This window comes from Juglans regia, chromosome 10 (assembly GCF_001411555.2).
Source record: "Juglans regia cultivar Chandler chromosome 10, Walnut 2.0, whole genome shotgun sequence".
Lineage (NCBI taxonomy): Eukaryota > Viridiplantae > Streptophyta > Magnoliopsida > Fagales > Juglandaceae > Juglans > Juglans regia.
Window position 1 is genome coordinate 907646 of NC_049910.1, and position 18853 is coordinate 926498.

Consider the following 18853-nt stretch of genomic DNA (forward strand, 5'->3'; position numbering starts at 1 on the left):
AAAAAATCAGAAATGATGATTGCTTCTGCTTCCCTTTCAAGTCACCCCCTTTCATAACCTCGGGTCTCAATGTCCCATCTCCATCAAAAACTGGTTGGATCTCTGGCCTTGAACGTAACGATTTTCCTTGTGTCTTTCTATGTAGCTCGTGTGTAACGTTTGTATTGGACCGTGTAGTCCAAATCACCTTTACGCGAAACCGAAGTTAGATGCCAATATTTTCACATACCTGTTCTCCATTTTCTTTCCAACCAAACCAGAAACAAACAAACAATTCACAGTCTTCTCTCCCTCAAGCTCACCTTTTTCAACTTCAATTCAGACCAAAATCGAAGAACCCATTATACTCTCACTCTCTCTTCCCCAGAACGAAATTTGAGACAATCAAGAACCATGAAGTCAAAAATTCAACTTTCCCTCAACCTCAAGCTCATCCTCCTTTGCTTTTTCTTTCTCGTCCTCCTCCTTTTGATAGTAAGATCGAGCATTTCACCTTCCCAGTCACCCATCCCAGAAATCCACCTCTTAAATTCAACAAACCCCACCCAAGGGCCAGAATCAGCAACATCTTCAGCATGCTCATCCCTCCTCACACCAACTTGCACCAAAACCCCACCTTCCCTAGCCAACGCTCTCATCCACTATGCAACGACCAACATCACCCCACAACAAACCTTGAAGGAAATCTCAGTGTCAGCAAGAGTCCTAGCAAAGAAATCCCCATGCAACTTCTTGGTCTTTGGCCTTGGCCACGACAGCCTCATGTGGACAGCACTCAACCACGGTGGTCGCACGGTTTTCCTGGAAGAAGACAAGGCCTGGATCGGGCAAATCCAACAACGTTTACCCACATTAGAGTCATATCACGTTGTATACGACACCAAGGTCCACCAGGCTGACGAGCTTATGAGAATTGGAATGGAAGAAGAATGCAAAGATGTGAGTGATCCCAGATTCTCCAAGTGCCAACTTGCCCTCAAGGGCTTTCCAAATGAGGTGTACGACATAGAGTGGGACTTGATAATGGTTGATGCGCCTACTGGGTATCATGATGATGCACCGGGGAGGATGAGTGCCATTTACACTGCTGGGTTGATGGCTAGGAATAGAGAGGAGGGGGAAACGGATGTGTTTGTTCATGATGTAGATAGAGTTGTGGAGGAAAAGTTCTCAAGAACTTTTCTTTGTGAAGGGTACTTGAGGGAACAAGAAGGGAGGATAAGGCATTTCACTATTCCAAGTCATAGGGCTCGTCTGGGCAGACCCTTTTGCCCATAGAGGTTTCAATACTCTTCCTCATTTCCCCACCTTTTTTGGTTTCTTTTCATTGCCTGTGTTTTTTCATATAGTTCTTGTTTGCAGCTCATAGATATATTAATTACTTAGAGGGAATTGGAGCTGCGATTTTCGCTTCTCATATATTCTCTGTGAATGTTGCTAATTGTCTCCACCGAATGAAGATCGATTCATACATATTATTGAGATTTTCAGTTTTTTTTTTTTATTTTTCTCGACAAATTATTTATTTAGAAGATCAAAAGGACCATAAGCATTACCAAAAAAAAAACAGTGTGTGGGTGACCCTTGATAACACAACCAATCTGGGTGAAAATGCGAATTTCATTGGGAATTATCGATCTCTTGGCGCAATTAATGTTGTAATTACGAGATATCTGTAGCTGTTAATGGATCCACATCAGTGGTATACACATGAAAACTCAAAAGATGAATGTCACCAGATAATATAGAGTGGGATCATCCCAAATGCTAAAGCTACCACAGAACTCGATCGGAAGATAAAAATTAAAAACAAAGAAAAACCTATCACATAAATTGTCAAAAAGCGTTCCCAACTAAAACGGTGTAACAAGGAGAAGCAGATAAAGCGCTCTCACTGCGATGATCTGTAAGAAATTAAGAAGGTAGATATATTTGATTATTTGACAGTTCATCATGTGAACACTTGTCAAATTAAGCATAAATGTCTGCCATTACATATAGACAATGATAATCCTAACAACCGCACCATCATCATTAATAAATTTAATATAGTCAAAAAGAAATCACAAAAGACAATGACAGAGGACTTAACAATGTTAACATGCAAATGAAAAGCAGGTTTTTATGGTTGGTTCTTTTTGGGGACGTCAGAACTCAGCTACTCCATTAATTGTAGTGTGCGTACGCCATGTTCATGGTGAAACGGGCATGCAAGAAATTTGCCATGATTAAGGAGCTAGCTCGATCGCCCGTACAACTCCCTCTCCGTATTCCATATCCTGTATTTCCTTTGAAGCCTCCATCTTTGTCGAGTTTTGAAAATATTTTTTCCGTTTGATGAAAAGGATATGCCCAAAATTTATTCAATGACATGATGTTTAAACGAAAAAAGAAAAAAAAAAAAAAAAGTTTAAACAGTATAAAGTAATTAAAACATTTTACGTCCCTTCTTATTTTTTGGAGAAATTAAAATATTGAGAGTGCATATCTAAAATTTAAAAAAATATAGATAAAATGATCTATATTAATTTTTTAAAAAAGTAAAAGTTTAAACTATGAGTTACAGTAATTTTAAGTATATCTTTAAATTTAAAGATGTACAGTTAATCTTCAAAAGTAATATTTTATTATAAAATTATTTCAATTGTTTTGCTTTTTAATATTCATTTCTCACGTTTTTCACTTCCCTTTAAGTAAAATTTTGAATTTACTTTCAAAATTAAAAAATATGAAGTTAATATTTTACTTAATTAAAAAATATTTTACTTCATTAATTAAAAATATATTATTAATTAATATATAGTTAATATAATTGTAAAATAAAAAATAAAAATAAAAAATATTATTATTAAAAAATAATATTATATTATTATTTTCATTAATTTAATGTAAAGTTATAACTAAAAAAATTTTAAATTTATAAAAAATATGTATTTTTTATTAAATTTTAAAAATGATTTTGACGAAGGCTATGCTAATGCTGAACTTGGTGACCAAACTTTAGCCAAATTATTTTGATTTTTAAATGAGTGATTATTCATTTTTGTGAAGACAATTTAATGAGCTTATATGTAGCCAAAGTCCAGTAGCCTATAAAAAAATGGAGAACGTTTGAATGGATCAGATAACCCAAAAAAATGTTAAACTGAATAGGGTTAAACCCACATAGTTGCACGGAAATTCTGACCCCAACACAGTAATCTTGTCATCCACGGACGGCAAGAACGCTCTGCCTCGCCCTTCTCTCTCTTTCTCTGAGACGCATAGTAAATTCACAAATTTTCTAATTGATTGTCTATGATAGTAAATTTGAGATACCGTAATGGAGAAGGCGAAGAGGGAGTTGATGTCTTCGGCGCCATGGAGGGGCGAAGAGGAGTCCACCGAGGAGTTTCGGGACGCGAAGCTCAAAGTTACGAAGCAGCCTAGAGCCGAACCGGTGATGCACGTCCCTCAAAAGAAGAAGGACAAGTCCAAACGCCACGACCACGAAAACGATTATTCCCTCGTCGAGATTGATCCCCAGCTCCGCTACAGCTTTCAGCAAAACTACCAGGTCTCTCTCTCGTCAACAGTTGATATTTCGTTGGCTATATTGTAGGTTAAATACACGTTCTTGATTACTTGCGGTTCTTAAAGAGAGTCCTTGATTACTTGCTTGAAAATTTGTAGCTTTGGTCACCCAATTCGTAGTTTATTGATTGATTACTTGCCTGCTGTTGTTGAAAATAAGTATTTTCGTTAGTCGAAGACACTCCTTCGGAGTTCTTTTGTTCATGGTAGCTCGTAAATATTTAAATAGAATTGATTTATGCGTTAATTCATAGCTTATTTAAGTTTCTGTTCAAAGATGATTTTTTTAAATGTAAGCTCTGATACAAAGTTTCCATATTTATTGAGTCCCATATTCGACCAGTTGACCGCAGTCAGCTCTATAATGTGGCTTAGGTTGAGGAACTTATTAAAACTAGTATTACCGCTCCATGCCAAAACAGAGAACAAAACACGCGCGAACAATTTCTAGTAGTGGATTGGAACTTTTACTTCGTAGGAGTTTCAAATGATACTCGTAGAAAGAAGTTTCAAGAGATGGACCATGGCAGGTCATGCTGTGTCGAACTTTTTGAATACAAATTAGCAATATGTTCACTAGTGTTCCCATATCTAAACTTTTAGGAGTTGCCATGTCCAGCTCCCATTGTTGCATAAAACATGACACACTTGTCCACGTCCACGAGATAAATATCTCTCGCACTCGCAGAGTTGGTCTTCTAAATCTTTTTTTTATATATATAAGTAAACAAGAATTATTGATCCAAGAATGGACAAAAGCTGCCAATTACAAAGTCATATGCCCTATCTAAGTAGGCGCATTAGAAACTAAGAAATCATGAAGGTCCATGCCATTAAAATCCACAGCAATGGCCCAAATACAAAGAGTTCTAAAAAAGAAAACTTTTAGCTCCGCCACCGATCTCTATTTGTCCTCAAACGTCCGCTCGTTGCGCTCCTACCACAAGCACCACATAATACAAATAGGGATCATCTTCCAAACCGTTTTGATATGTTGCATGTCTCGAATAGAAGTCTAGCACGCCAACGTTTCCACCATGGTTTCTGGCATAACTCATGCTAAGTCCGTTCTTTTGAATACCTCATTCCAAAGAGTCCTGGCTACCTCACAATGTAAAAGAAGACGATTCACTGACTCATCCCCTTTTTTACACATTCAACACTATTCTGCAATGATTACCATCCTCTTTCTTAGATTATCCCTGGTAAGAATCTTGCCTAAGGAGTCTGTCCACACAAAAAATGAAGCTTTGGGATCTGCCACTCTAGTGTAAAAATGGCTCTTCACCCGTTCACTTTCATAATCAATGCTCGAGAATGAATTCTCTATATGTTTACATAATGCCGTGATGAAATTTGGCTGAAACCAAAATCTCATGTCATGTAGCAGAGCAGATCAGATCGAGTGTAAGATTTAACTCTACAGAAACACGTACACTCTTACTGGCTATTTATGCATTGATACTTTCATGGACAAAGTTGATTGACTATACTTTGAAATTTTGGAAATGACGAAGGTTCTTTGAAGTGATAGACAAGGGATGCTGTGGAGGTGGGGAGGAACAATGGGCAAATTACTTGTCTTCCTCTTCAACAATCATGTGAGGATCGTAGAAAGTTAACTGTTCTGGGATGCCTTTCTTCCCACCGAGCTCGAGGTGGCTAACATCTTATTTTCCAAGAGTTCATACAGTTCGGGTCATGTGCATATCCAATTAATATACAACTAGCAATGCTTGAATGGAGATGGAACTTGCGTGCTACTCCTAAATTGGTACGGTGCCTTTCTGCTGATTGCCGTTAAGGGGGTTTCAGAATCTTTCAGCATTTTCTACTTTCTTTGGTAATTCCATAAATCAAGAAATCCCATGTTTTTTTTCATTATAATCAGCTGAAAGTTGTTTAGTCCCTTGAATGAAAAAAAAGTGAGACACATGTCCCCTTAGAACTTAATGAGGCTCACATATCACACGAGCTTTGTTTGAATCCATTAACTAATGATTATGGATAATTAGTCTCTGTTCTAAAAATCAAATAAAATCAATCTCATGCGAGCTTGGACCGTATTGTCTTCAAATTTCACAGTTGGAGAGATACAGTGGCTTGCTAATGCCACAATGTGAACTGAGTGAAAAATAACACCATATATATATATATTTATATATGTTTATATATATATATATGTTGAATTTTTGTAAACTCAAGTGGGGTTTGTAATTTTTTCAAATTATAGGCGTGAATACTAGTTAATTCCAACGTAGCAAACATGAGAGAGGACAGTTTTGTTTCTTGCTGGGCCTTGCCGATTATTTTTGTCTGGTGACAAGCTTATAATTAGGTTTATCTGACTACGAGCAAATTAATTACCAAAATTAATCAGGCTCCTAAACAGAAACCAAAGTAGTTGCAATGATATCATACCAGTACGTACACCCACAACATAGTTCTTTGACTTGTTTTAGTTACTACTTTCTTTGCTCAAATTTGACGACGAAAATTACTAAATATTGATATATAGATGCGTCTAGGATTGAGGATTGCAAGGCTATAAAGACGCTAGCTACTTAATTAATCTCATTATCGAGATTTGCAAGCTGCTCGATATTCATCGGATAAATAAAGGTTTGGTCTCCATTGAAACCCTTCCTCGCCATGATGATGTTAACCTTTTCTGTTGGGTGAAATGCGTCCCAGAACACATACTGGTCTCGGTCTGAACATGGTGTTTGGAACGGAAGACATGTGATCTGACCTCTGTTTCGCCCGATGCCACAGCAACCACGATTTACAACACTAAATCCTGGAAGTTAAAATTATTTCATATTTGGAATTAAAAAAGAGCTCAAGATAATGAACCTAAAGATGCAGTTTTTGCCAAGATCTTTCGTATTTACGCATAGTAGAATTAAGTTAGTGATATTAATTTGTGAGTAAGTGCGTGCTAATTACCATAAGTTCTAGCATTGGCGACGATGTCTTCAAACATATGGGCAACGTCCATATAAGTGAATCTGACTCCTGGTAGATTGGCACTGAGGTTGTTGATCATTGTCTTCACGTTTGCATTAAAAGGTTGAACAAGAAGATTGACTTCTTCTGAGCAAGTTCCACTTGGGCTTTGAGCCAAGATGCTCGGAATGCAACCCATTAAGCCAAGCCCTGCTAGAACAAATTTCCTGGCTCCAAGATTGTACAGTTTCTGTTTTAAACATCAAAACCACAAAATGAAAATCTGGATATACTTCCACGTAAAAAAAAAGCAAAGGAGTGTGAAATCTTACGGTGAGTTGTTGGGTGTACTGTGCGGCCAAGAAATCAGCATATTGTTGTGCATTGTACTGATTCCTGGTTGGGAAATTCGGCATAAGGTAGTTGTTTAGGTAGTCATTACTGCCCATCCCAACGAAAAATATGCACCGTCCGATTGCCCGGGCAGCATCATCTGCACCTAGACTATCCGTTATCTGATCGAGCGTGCTCTGGAAGTTTCCGATCTGTTCATCGAACGGTATGCGACCCACCTGATCAAATAATGCAAACAATATATAATATATTAGCCATTAATTAATTACAGAGATACATATATATTCATTTTTTATAATATTGCATTAAATATTGTTGCTACTGCCGGTGAGTAGAAAAATATCTAATGTATGGGTGCATGCATGCCACGAATCACGATCAATTGTTCGGCAACAGTAAATTGCTGAAGCGCATTAATTAATTTATAAGTGAAACGGCAGAGCCATATGTAGGTTTACAGTGTCATTCATGTTCATGATTTTTGAATAGCTAGGAATCATGGTTTGGGAATAATCAAATTCAGTAAAATGTCCAAAAGAAGAAAGATCTACAGACAGCAAGACATATATATATATATATATGCATGCAATAATGCAAATGAACCATATAATATATTGTAGGGATGCAAATCATGAAAAATGGAAAAACATGGTGCATACAAAATTCCTTCCAGTGATATCGAGGATTCCGGCGGCCGCAGAGGCGTAGTTAACTCCGTGAAGAACTTGTTCACCGGAAGCTTGAGAGTATGCAGGAATCAAAGGTAGTCCAAGCAACTCAGCTGCAAATGCATACAATTGTACACCAATGTTACAATTAATGCGTATGAAGTGACAAAGTAGATGAAAATTAGGTTTGGTAGGTTTGTCCAAAAGATAGCAACTTTAACTGAGAAAGCTATTAATGAACCCTCAGACATCAATTCTAACACATCATTTTCTTCGTGGAAAGATTGTTTAATTGACAAAAAGTTCTTCCTGGTGGAATTTTTTCTCTCAGCATCGACGACGACAATCATGAATACGACTTCTACGTATCGTACGGTACGTTCCCTTGAGAGAGAGCAAAGAATTATTTTATAACGAACGAGTTTATGATGACCTCTTTTGTTTGATCAATTACGTACTTATGACCACTTTGACATACTCCTGTTAGTATGTCCTTTAGCTCCAGTATTGCAACTTCGTCTTGACAAAATAGAGGGCAGGGACACAAATGAAAAAGAAACCCGTTACAGAGAGAGAGAGAGAGAGTTGAGTACCTATTTCATCGACCATGGTGTAGCCATTGGAGAAACGGCCGGTAGGGCCGCCATTGAAATCAATGCCGTAAGGGAAATAGTTGGCCTTGGCAAAGGAAGGAAGGTTGTTATTGTTGCCATTGTCAATGAGAGAGTCTCCGAATATGAACATGGCAGGCACCATCTCTCTCCCACTTCCACCTTGGCCTGAAGCTGAATTGATCATGAACACCATGATCAAAAACACCAGCAAGCTGGTAGATGACCTCAAATATTTAGCCATGAATGGGTGTTTGTGTACTGTGTGTCTGTGCATATTTGTGTTTTTGTGTGTAATGGCGTATGTGAGAGAGAGAGTTTTCTTCTACACTTTATGAAAGTCGAGTTTGAGACAGTGAATTATGGGGAGGTTTTATAAATAGCCAAGGTAGGATCTTGCCATGGCTATTTAATTCATAGATGGTGGTTGAAAGTAATAAATGCATTCATCTGTTCTCTCCATTGCAGTAATTTCATTAACTAAAGCAGCCAACAAATGCGTACAGGGTATCTCTTTACTTCTTCCCCTTTTGCTTGCTCTTTTCATGATCAGTGTATAAAATCTTTTTTATTTTTCTAAATGAAATTTAATCGGGTTTTAAGATTTTGAAGAGGAAGGAATGGATAATCTTTAAATTCATCGCGAAGACCTTTAGATCATATATAAGCAATGACTTAACTTTTGGACCCATAATTAAATGTTCATCAATTAATACAGTCAAATGAGCCATCTGATTTTTATCCATTCCAAGAACTTTTTGCCACTAGTACAAAATATGGCCTAGTTTTTCATCTAATTGGTAGATGATAAAATATTTAAGAGTCATAATAATTATAATTTCTGATCATCATCAGATTACAAAATGTGATCTACAGGTTAAATAGGATTAATACCGCATGTATGCTCATTAAATTCTTGCTGCATTCATGTGTCCTTGTAGCACTGGTCGTGGTATATATTTATTTTTTAATCAGCTTGCAATTTAGTAGTACTAGTAGTACAAGTACTGGACAAAAGCCTAAAACCTGGAGTCTCTTAAATTTTCCTTTTCACTTTTGTTTGGGCGTAGGGCCAGATTCCAGAAATGTTACGTTAATTTCATAAGTATAGATATTGTAATAATAATTAAACCCATCTACCTACGTACGTACGTAGTCAATATACTTGGTCGAGAAAATTAACCTAATACGTACCATAAAGTAGCTACCTCTTTAATTTATGTCCTACTTAATTCATGCATGCGTGCATATATAGTTTTATCATTTCAATGAAGAATTACTGTTGAATGAAGGTCGCATTGATTTATTTGCTATAGATGACACAAACAAATAAAGCGGCCAATTTGCAATTAATTCAGTGAAATGGTCGGTTACTTTAGTACTTGTCATGTCATGTCACATATACTTACCACATGATTCAACTCTCGATCGATCGCTCTTAGAAAATATCAACTTTTGTTGGATGCATATATACATCATTTTCCAATTCACTAAAGTCGATCGCATCGGAAAGATCGATCATTTCATTTTCAGACCCTTCTTAAAATTGAATCTGAATGCCAGTTAATGTTCCACCTTGAAGAAAGTCAACACACGTAAGATTAATGAAGAAGCTGTGTTGGAAAGATAAGATATATAGATAGAAAATGTAATTAAGTCAGTAGTCAGGCATGCATGCATGCATGGTCGTAGTAACCGTGCCATGAAAATCAGATTAATTGGTGTTTTATCCCAAGACGAAAGGTGTAGATCAGAGAGAGGCGCCGATTAATTTCAACGTCAGAGCTCGATTTACGCATACCCCATTAATTTCTCTCACGCAATTGATCATCATCCAACCTCCTATACATTGCCAGTCTGCCCGATCCTTTTGCTGTTCCCAAGAGACTTGGCCGGGCTGCTTTATAGAAAATAATAATAATGATATTCATGGCCGCCTAGTCGTCATCACCATGCATGAAGATCGGTCGGACACGTGCATGTTACACTACAACAGAATGTGTGTTGTGACAGATGAAACTGTCATAAAAAAAATGACAAACCGTCACCAAATATATTTGGTGACGGTTTGAAACCGTCACCTAAAGTGCATCACAGAAAACATTTGGTGACGGTTTACTGTTCAACCGTCACAAAAAATATTTTTAGTGACGGTTGGAAGTGTTCCGTTCGGTACAACGTTCGAACGTTCCTTTTTTTGTGACGGTTATGAACTGTCACAGAAAATCACGTTCGGATGTAAAATCAAACGTTCGGACGTTATACCCGACCGATTGGCGTTCGAATGAGAGAAGTTGACGTTTGTTGGATATCGTTCGAACGTATCATATTTACGTTCTAATGTTAATGCGTCCGAACGTTAATTACAATAAACGTTCGAATATTTGTTCGAACGTAAACGTAAATGTTCAAACGTAGAGCGTTTATTGTTCGGACGTTATTTCGAATGTAAACGAAGGAGCGTCCGAATGCAAGTTCTTTGTTCGAACGTTAGTCGGTTTAACGTTCGAACGATTCAATTGTATTTACGTTCGAACGTCTGTTATAGTGTGAACCAACGTTCGAACGATTTTTATTTACATTCGAACGTACAGATCAGAAATACTAATTTCATAAAATTTAAAAACAAAATACCAATTGTATCATATTACATACCCAATTAACAAGTAACAATGTCTTATAAAAGTACAAAATTAGATATTAAAACTAGTCAGAAATATTGATAAAATTTATTTCTTCTTTTTCCCTCGCCCACGGGGATTCTGTTGCAACGACATAACACGCTCCATTTGCACCATCATCTCTCGTTGCACTTGCTCTTGCACTTCACTGCGTATTCTTTCCTCCTGGTCTCTCTGTTGGTCCTGCAAACGCGTCTCTAAATGAGACTGTCGTTCTAAGAGAGACTCTAACTCTTGCTGTCTCGACCTCATATACTCATTCTCACGCCGTGCAGCTTCTAAATCTGCTGTAAGATTATTAATTTGTGAAGCCGATGAGGTTGAGGAGGATGAACATTTATGCTTGATAGATCGTCCCAAACCTCTTGTCATACTAGACTGCGGCCCGAGCACTTGGGTGAATATGTCTATGTCACTAGGAGAGGATTCCGCAGAAGTCGACTGCATCTCCAACATTTTGCTCTGCAATTTAAAAGGTAATGATCGTAAATAATTAGTAACGTATTAAAAAAAATAGAAATAAGAAATAAACTATTAAAATGTTCTATAAAAAATTTATTTAACAAAATTAACACTGCTTACATAATTATTTGCAGCGACAGGATCCATCCACTCACTATGCTCATTAGTGTGAACAGCAGCATAGACATGAATGAGGGAAAAGTTTTCAGGATCATCACGTTTCTAACAAAGCGACAATATTAGCAATTTTAAAAAGATAATGTTAGTACTTATCAGAAAGAATAACAGGAAAATAAATGAATTCTATAATTTTTTAATTACCCTTTTTTCAGCAAGACGGTGGAATGACCTTGAACCGGCACGATGGTGGACAGTCAGAACGGATCTATTTTGTGCATTTGTAGAACTCAAGTGCTACAAAATATATTAAAAATGTTAATTGTAATATGTATACATATAATGTATAAAACGAATATGAATGTAAATAATTGAAAGATATAAATGTAAAATACCTGATAATCTGGAGATGCGAAAAGATCACAACACTTTCTCCAATCATCTAACTTCATCTGCTGAAAAGGAGACTGCGCAGCCTCTTCCAACGTCTCAAACTTCTTGAAGTGGTCATGACATCGTCCTTTGTGACGTCGGAATAGTGTAGCCATCAACTCATTCACGGTTCTTAAATCCTCACTACGGCCAAAGTCGAGGTCGAATTCATCCTAACAAGGGAATCAGGTAAAAAATATAATATATTAATCTAAGTAAAAAAATGTACTGAAAAGTAAACTCACCAGCACACGACTTTGAATGTGCTCCTTAATCTCATTCGGAACATCTCGCCATGAGCGCACATAAAATGGAGCATAAGCTCGAACTACTGTGCCAATATAGGAGGAAAGCGCTGCTGCACTATCATCCACTCCTCCAGTGGAATTATCAGGAATTGTGATCTTCAGTCTACCGTGCCTTCTATTTTTTTCAAGAGAGATTCCACGTGTATAGCCACGACCACGACGTGCAGATGCATGAACTACATGATAATAATAGATATACTATAATTATAATTATATAGTTATTGAGAAAAAAGTATTAACTATATATATAATTATCAACGACAATATTTCCTTACTGGTAGGTGTCGACTGGCTGTTGTTCTCTTCTGTGTTAGCTTGATCTTCAGGAACGGATTCCTCGAACTTATTCTTCAGGAACGGATTCCAGACAACTCTTTTGGTGCAATCCTATCCTCTACTCTCCCATCAAACTTGGCACATTCTCTTCTCCATGCATGATTTGCTGGTAAATAACGTCGATGACCCATGAAACACAACTTCTGAGAAAATTTTAGCCACTCACTAGCAGTTTCTTTATTACACATCGGACACGCTAACTTCCCTTTCGTACTCCAGCCGGAAAGATTCCCATACGCCTGAAAATCATTTATGGTCCACATTACCGCAGCATGCATCTGAAAAGATGTCGACTTAGATGCATCATAAGTTCTAACCCCTGTTTCCCATAACTCTTCCAGCTCTTCAATCAACGGCTGCATGAATACGTCAATATCATTCCCAGGTGATCTAGGGCCAGGGATGAGTAAAGTTAACAAAAAGTTTGGCGCCTTCATGCACCTCCATGGTGGAAAATTGTACGGAATCAATACCACGGGCCAAGTGCTATAACTTGTACTCATATTCCCAAAAGGGTTGAATCCATCGGTTGTGAGTCCCAGGCGCACGTTCCGAGCTTCTAACCCGAACTCTGGATACTGATTATCGAAAGACTGCCACGCAAGTGAATCAGCTGGATGCCTCATATACCCGTCATTTTTAACTCTTTTCTCCTCGTGCCACCTCATATCATGAGCTGTTTTCTTACACATATATAGTCTTTGCAACCTAGGTTTCAAGGGAAAATACCGCAACACCTTAACCGGCACGTTTTTCTTACCTTTCCACCTCGACTCTCCACATACAGGACATGCTTGTTTCTCCTTGTTATCCTTCCAGAACAATACACAATCATTCTTGCATGCATGTATGGACTTGTACTCAAATCCTAATCCCTTTCTCAACTGTTTCGCTTCATAAAAGTTCTTAGGCAATGCAGACCCTTCGGGAAGCACCTCTTTAAATAAGTCCAATACCATGTTTATTGCTTTCGTCGACATCCCACACAATGATTTTATGTGAAGCAACCGCACAATAAACGACATTTTGGAATGTTTTGTACAACCTGGGTAAAGCTCGCGCTTTGCATCTTCCCACAGTGAAGGAAAATTTTCACAATCAGTCCCCGATCCACCACTTGAGGCATTGTCGTTAACCTCATCCATAAACATCCCAGCTCCAATGTCACCCAACATCTCCTCCATCTCATCATGCTCATAATCATCATCCATGTGCCGTAAATAATTGTGATGATCGACCAATACATCTGCTGACTCTTCATACGGCTCACCATGCAGTACCCATCGCGTATACCCCAGATCCATACCGTTCACAAATATATGACGCTCTACTTCATCCAATCCTATCGCACACAAATTTTTACACCCTCGACATGGACACTTAATGTAACCACGACTATCAGCAGAGGCCGGTGCAAAATCAATGAAAGTTCTTACTCCACATGCATAGGGTACGTAATCCTTTCCAAGTCTATCGTCCAGACGCATCCAATTTTTGTCTATTTCTAAAAACATCCAGATATTAATAATACGTACATTGAAAATTCACATGCATGTCTTGCCTCCAATTCTCATTACTTTTTTGATAAGGTAGTTGGTCCTATCCCATTCGAGATTATATTCTCCATATTACACAAATCTCGTCACTCTACTAATTTCAACGTTAGTAGAAATTCCGGCAGCACCTCCCCATAATTCTCCAAGTATACATGTTCAAATATCGGGATTGTGACCCTACGAACAGTATACCCGAAGAACAATAGAAGAAGATACCGAAACTTCATATTAAACGTGGAAAGTAGCGAGTAACAAAAATGTGTAATACAGATAATATAATCTCAAACTGTCCACACTGGACAATTCATGAATCAGTGGACACATAAATGTACATTGATTCCCAAACGGGTCTAAGGGTATTTATGCAATGTCACACGCATCTAGCAAAAAATCATACAACAATATCTCCATGTTGTTTAAATTAACAATGTCACCTTCAAGTAGTGTTATATTGTTAAACTAAAGAGGGATGGAAGATTATGTGACCCTACGTTTCGTGTCTTGTACACAACGAGAGAGAATAATCTTGAAGAAATGTTTAAATTTTAGTCTAATTACTTAACCGTCACAAACTGTCCGACCTTGACAACTCTCAAGGCCTAAGAGACTATGACAGTCAAGCAATTAAATTGAAATTTCAACATTTCTTCAAGATTATATTCCCTCGTTGTGTACAAGATCATTATTCTTAAAGTATAATTTTAATTGTTATACTTAATTTCAAAGGTTATACTATAATTTTAATTATTATAATTCTTAAAGAGTTACTTTTATGCTTGTTATTACTTAATTTCAAATATTATTATAAATATTTAATTATCATACTTAAATTTCAATGGTTATACAATAATTTTAATTATTATAATTCTTAAAGAGTTACTTTTATTGGTTATTACTTAAAATTAAATATTATTATAAATATTTAATTATCATACTTAAATTTCAATGGTTATACAATAATTTTAATTATTATAATTCTTAAAGAGTTACTTTTATGCTTGTTATTACTTAATTTCAAATATTATTATAAATATTTAATTATCATACTTAAATTTCAATGGTTATACAATAATTTTAATTATTATAATTCTTAAACAGTTACTTTTATTTGTTATTACTTAATTTCAAATATTATTATCACAATTTTTCAAATCCATATCACAACATATTCACAATAACTCACAATATATTTACAAAATAACATGCCACATGTATTAACATATTTCTAAACTTGAGTAAGCAATAAACATGTATTAACAAAGCCTAATGACAATATATTTCTAATAATAAACACAATATTTCAAATTTATATCACAACATATTTAAAATAACTCACAAACTATTTACAAACTATACAAACAATAATCACAATATGATAAAAAGTAAGCATCAAATCACAACAACATATTGATAAAGTTTAGAAATATACCTAGCACTCACAATATCCTCTTACAAATCAAAATCTTCAAACTTCCCAAAACAAGCAATCCTTAAAAAAAATACAACACAAACTTATTAGAAATATTCTATAACAAAAACACATTCTATAAATATCATAAAATTTAAATAAAGACAAGAAATAAAAATATTATCTTACCAAAACTCAACTCTCTCTCACTCTCTAACTCAACTCTCTCTCACTCTAACTCTCTCTCTCTCTCTCTAACTCTCTCTCTCTCTCTCGTCGAAATCTCTCTCTCTCTCTCTCTCTCTCTCTCTTTCTCTTTCTGTTGCGCGCATGGGAGAAGAAGAAATAATGGGCATCCTCCCGTGCGCGTACTGATTAAGTTCTAAAATTATTAGTTTAAACGTTCGAACGTTAACTTTAAACGTCCGAACGTTAATTCTAAAATTATTCCCGCCCAGAACGTTCGGACGTTTAAAATACACGTTCGAACGTACCCTTCTTATGATATAACATGAAATCTAGCGGGAAAGTTCCCGCACTTTCCTCATATATGTTCGAATGTATCACAATTTCTCGTTCGAACGTTTGTAGATTTATAGATAAACGTTCGAACATACTACTTAAACGTCCGAACGTACATTTCATGAAAGTGTTACCATATTTGAGCTGGGAAATCTCCCGCACTAATTTGACTAACGTTCGAACGTTGACGGATTTGATGTTCGAACGTATAGTATAAACGTCCTTACGTCTAAATAATCACACAGATATTAAACATCGAGCGGGAAAATTCCCGCCTCTTAGTTTAACGTTCGAACGTTAACTTCAATCGTTCGAACGTAAGATTCCTACTATACTTAACTTATAGTATAATATATATACTACATTGTATAGTATTTTGTGCATAATATAATTTATATATTATGCACAAAATATGTGTTTTTCTATATATTAATTATTTAAATTTTATACAACTATATCTTATATAATTAGTTAAACTCAATAATATACTAGTTAAATAATATATTTATACTATAATATATAGACTAAATTTACTAATAATAGTTTAGTATATGACTATATGTAAATATCATACTACTAAAAATTTACAATATTACTACCATGTTGTTCTAAATTACTAATGTATAAATATAATAGCATGTAATACTAATATATATATAATATACTATAAACACTAAGATGCATAATAACATCAACATGTAATATTGTAATACATATACTAATGGATAAACACTAATCTATAAATTTATAATAACATATAATACTAATGTATAATAACTAAAGTATTATTCATATCAATTTTATATAACGATATCTTGTATTAATTATATTTTTTGACCTAATAAATTCTCAACATATTCATTTTGATAAATATATTAGTAATTCTAATATACATTAGTATAATAATTAGATTTATGGCCTAATACTAATACTATTAGTAAACCACTTTAAGCCTATATATAAATTACTATATAAAGCACTATAGAATTAATTACTAATACTATATTACTATGTGATACTATTAACTATAGTGATATATTAGTATTAGACATTAGTATACTAATACTATCAGTGATATAGCTAGTGTAATATAATAATATTTATACTAATACTATTATATAGTTATACTAAATTAAAATCACTATAGCAAATATTAATATATAGTTATACTAATCGCTATAACTAATACTAATACTAATATAGACTATAGTTATAACTTATAGTATTATAACTTATACTAATATATTATATAGTTATACTAAATCACTATAACTAATACTAATATAGTTATACTAATCACTATAATAGTGATATAGTATTAATATCACTATTAGTATAATACTATAATATATAGTATTAATAATAACTAATACTAATATAATTATTAGTATAACTAATATTTATATAATATATATATGAAGTATAAGAGATTAGAGATTTAATATATATATGTATATATATATATATATCAAGTATATTAGTTTATTATTAATATTTCGGTGCTTTTTTTTTAATATTCATATATAATAATATATATCATTCATTTTTTTTATAAATTTTCATATATATATAATATATAAAATAGATTTATATTAGTTAGTATACTACTATACAATACAGCGTCGTTTCTATTGCAATAGGACTTTCTTTTTAATTTTTGAATGCATGTTATTATGTTACTTGTTTTATTTAGTTGTATTTCTTGTTATAATCAAAAGTTTAATTAATTCCCACAGGTAATGTTGAGAAAATTGAAATTTAAAAGCTCACAAATTTTTTTAAAAAAAAAAAGTGGGTCAAATATGAAGTTAAAAAAGATAAAAAAAAATAATAAAAAAATCCGACTCCGCTCCGACTCCGCTCCGACAAGTCGGAGTCGGAGTCGGAGCGGGTTTTATATATTGCTAAACTTTATAAATATAAGAAGCACTCACAAAAAAACCAATAATCTAATTGTCAATAATATTATATAACATCCTAATATATAACTTAAACATTTATAATATAATATATTATATTGACAAACGTTCGAACGTAATAATAAGTACGTTTGAACGTTCTATGTATATAAGGCCAAAACCGAACGTCGAAACGCATTTCCCTGCCCGTATCCATCGTCTTCTCCGTTATTTGCCGCCACGCCGCCGTCACCGCCGTCGTCAACTCCGCCACAACCGTCACTAAAAGGTAGGCATTCATCTTTTATGCAAATAACATGTATTTTATTGAGATTTAGATTGACATTTGGATTGAGTTTGGTTTAAAACCGGATAAATATTACCGGATTTTCAACTTCATTTTCCAGCCACCACGACCAGTCATTGGCCGAATAGTCACCGTAGAAATGTTTCTTGAAGTGTATACTTCATTTACATGGTGACATTTCGGCATTTAGACCCTTGTAGAGAAATTTTCGAGATTTCAATAATGGCTGAGTCGACTCAGCCATTCTGCGTCAAAACGTTCGAACGTTTCACCAAGACATTCGAACGTACGACGTTTAAATTACCGAGCCGTTACAGCTTCCATGTTCGAACGTTAATCGTCTTACATTCGGACGTGAATATTATTAAACGACATATGTTCGAACGTTAATATTTACGTTCGCACGTAAATCACATACGGTCGGACGTTTAATTATAACATCCGAACGTAGTGATTTTCTACATTATTCATGCTTCGACGTTCGGACGTTCATATTTACGTTCACACGTAAAACAAATACGTTCGAACTTAAATTCGAACGTATTTGTTTACTGCTTATGTTCGAACGTACATCTGTACATTCGAACGTATTTGTTTTATGTTTGAACGTAAATTTATTTACATTATTTTACGTGCGAACGTATAAGTTAACGTCCGAACGTTTTTATCTT

At 35.0% G+C, this 18853-nt stretch overlaps 2 protein-coding genes across 2 annotated transcripts; one reads left to right on the plus strand and one right to left on the minus strand.

The window, feature by feature from the left end:
- Positions 1–89: 89 nt before the first annotated feature.
- LOC108985932 (glucuronoxylan 4-O-methyltransferase 3-like) lies at positions 90–1473 on the plus strand. Its single transcript, XM_018958410.2, has one exon. The coding sequence runs from the start codon at positions 394–396 to the stop codon at positions 1276–1278; it is 885 nt and encodes a 294-aa protein (XP_018813955.1). The 5' UTR covers positions 90–393; the 3' UTR covers positions 1279–1473.
- Positions 1474–5958: 4485 nt separating this feature from the next.
- On the minus strand, positions 5959–8737 carry LOC108985930 (GDSL esterase/lipase At1g71691-like). Its single transcript, XM_018958407.2, has 5 exons — positions 8138–8737; positions 7536–7657; positions 6855–7094; positions 6523–6772; positions 5959–6373 (listed from the first exon to the last, which is right to left on the minus strand). Exons 1-5 carry the CDS (start codon positions 8430–8432, stop codon positions 6138–6140), a joined length of 1143 nt encoding a protein of 380 aa, XP_018813952.1. The 5' UTR covers positions 8433–8737; the 3' UTR covers positions 5959–6137.
- Between the last annotated feature and the right edge of the window lie 10116 nt (positions 8738–18853).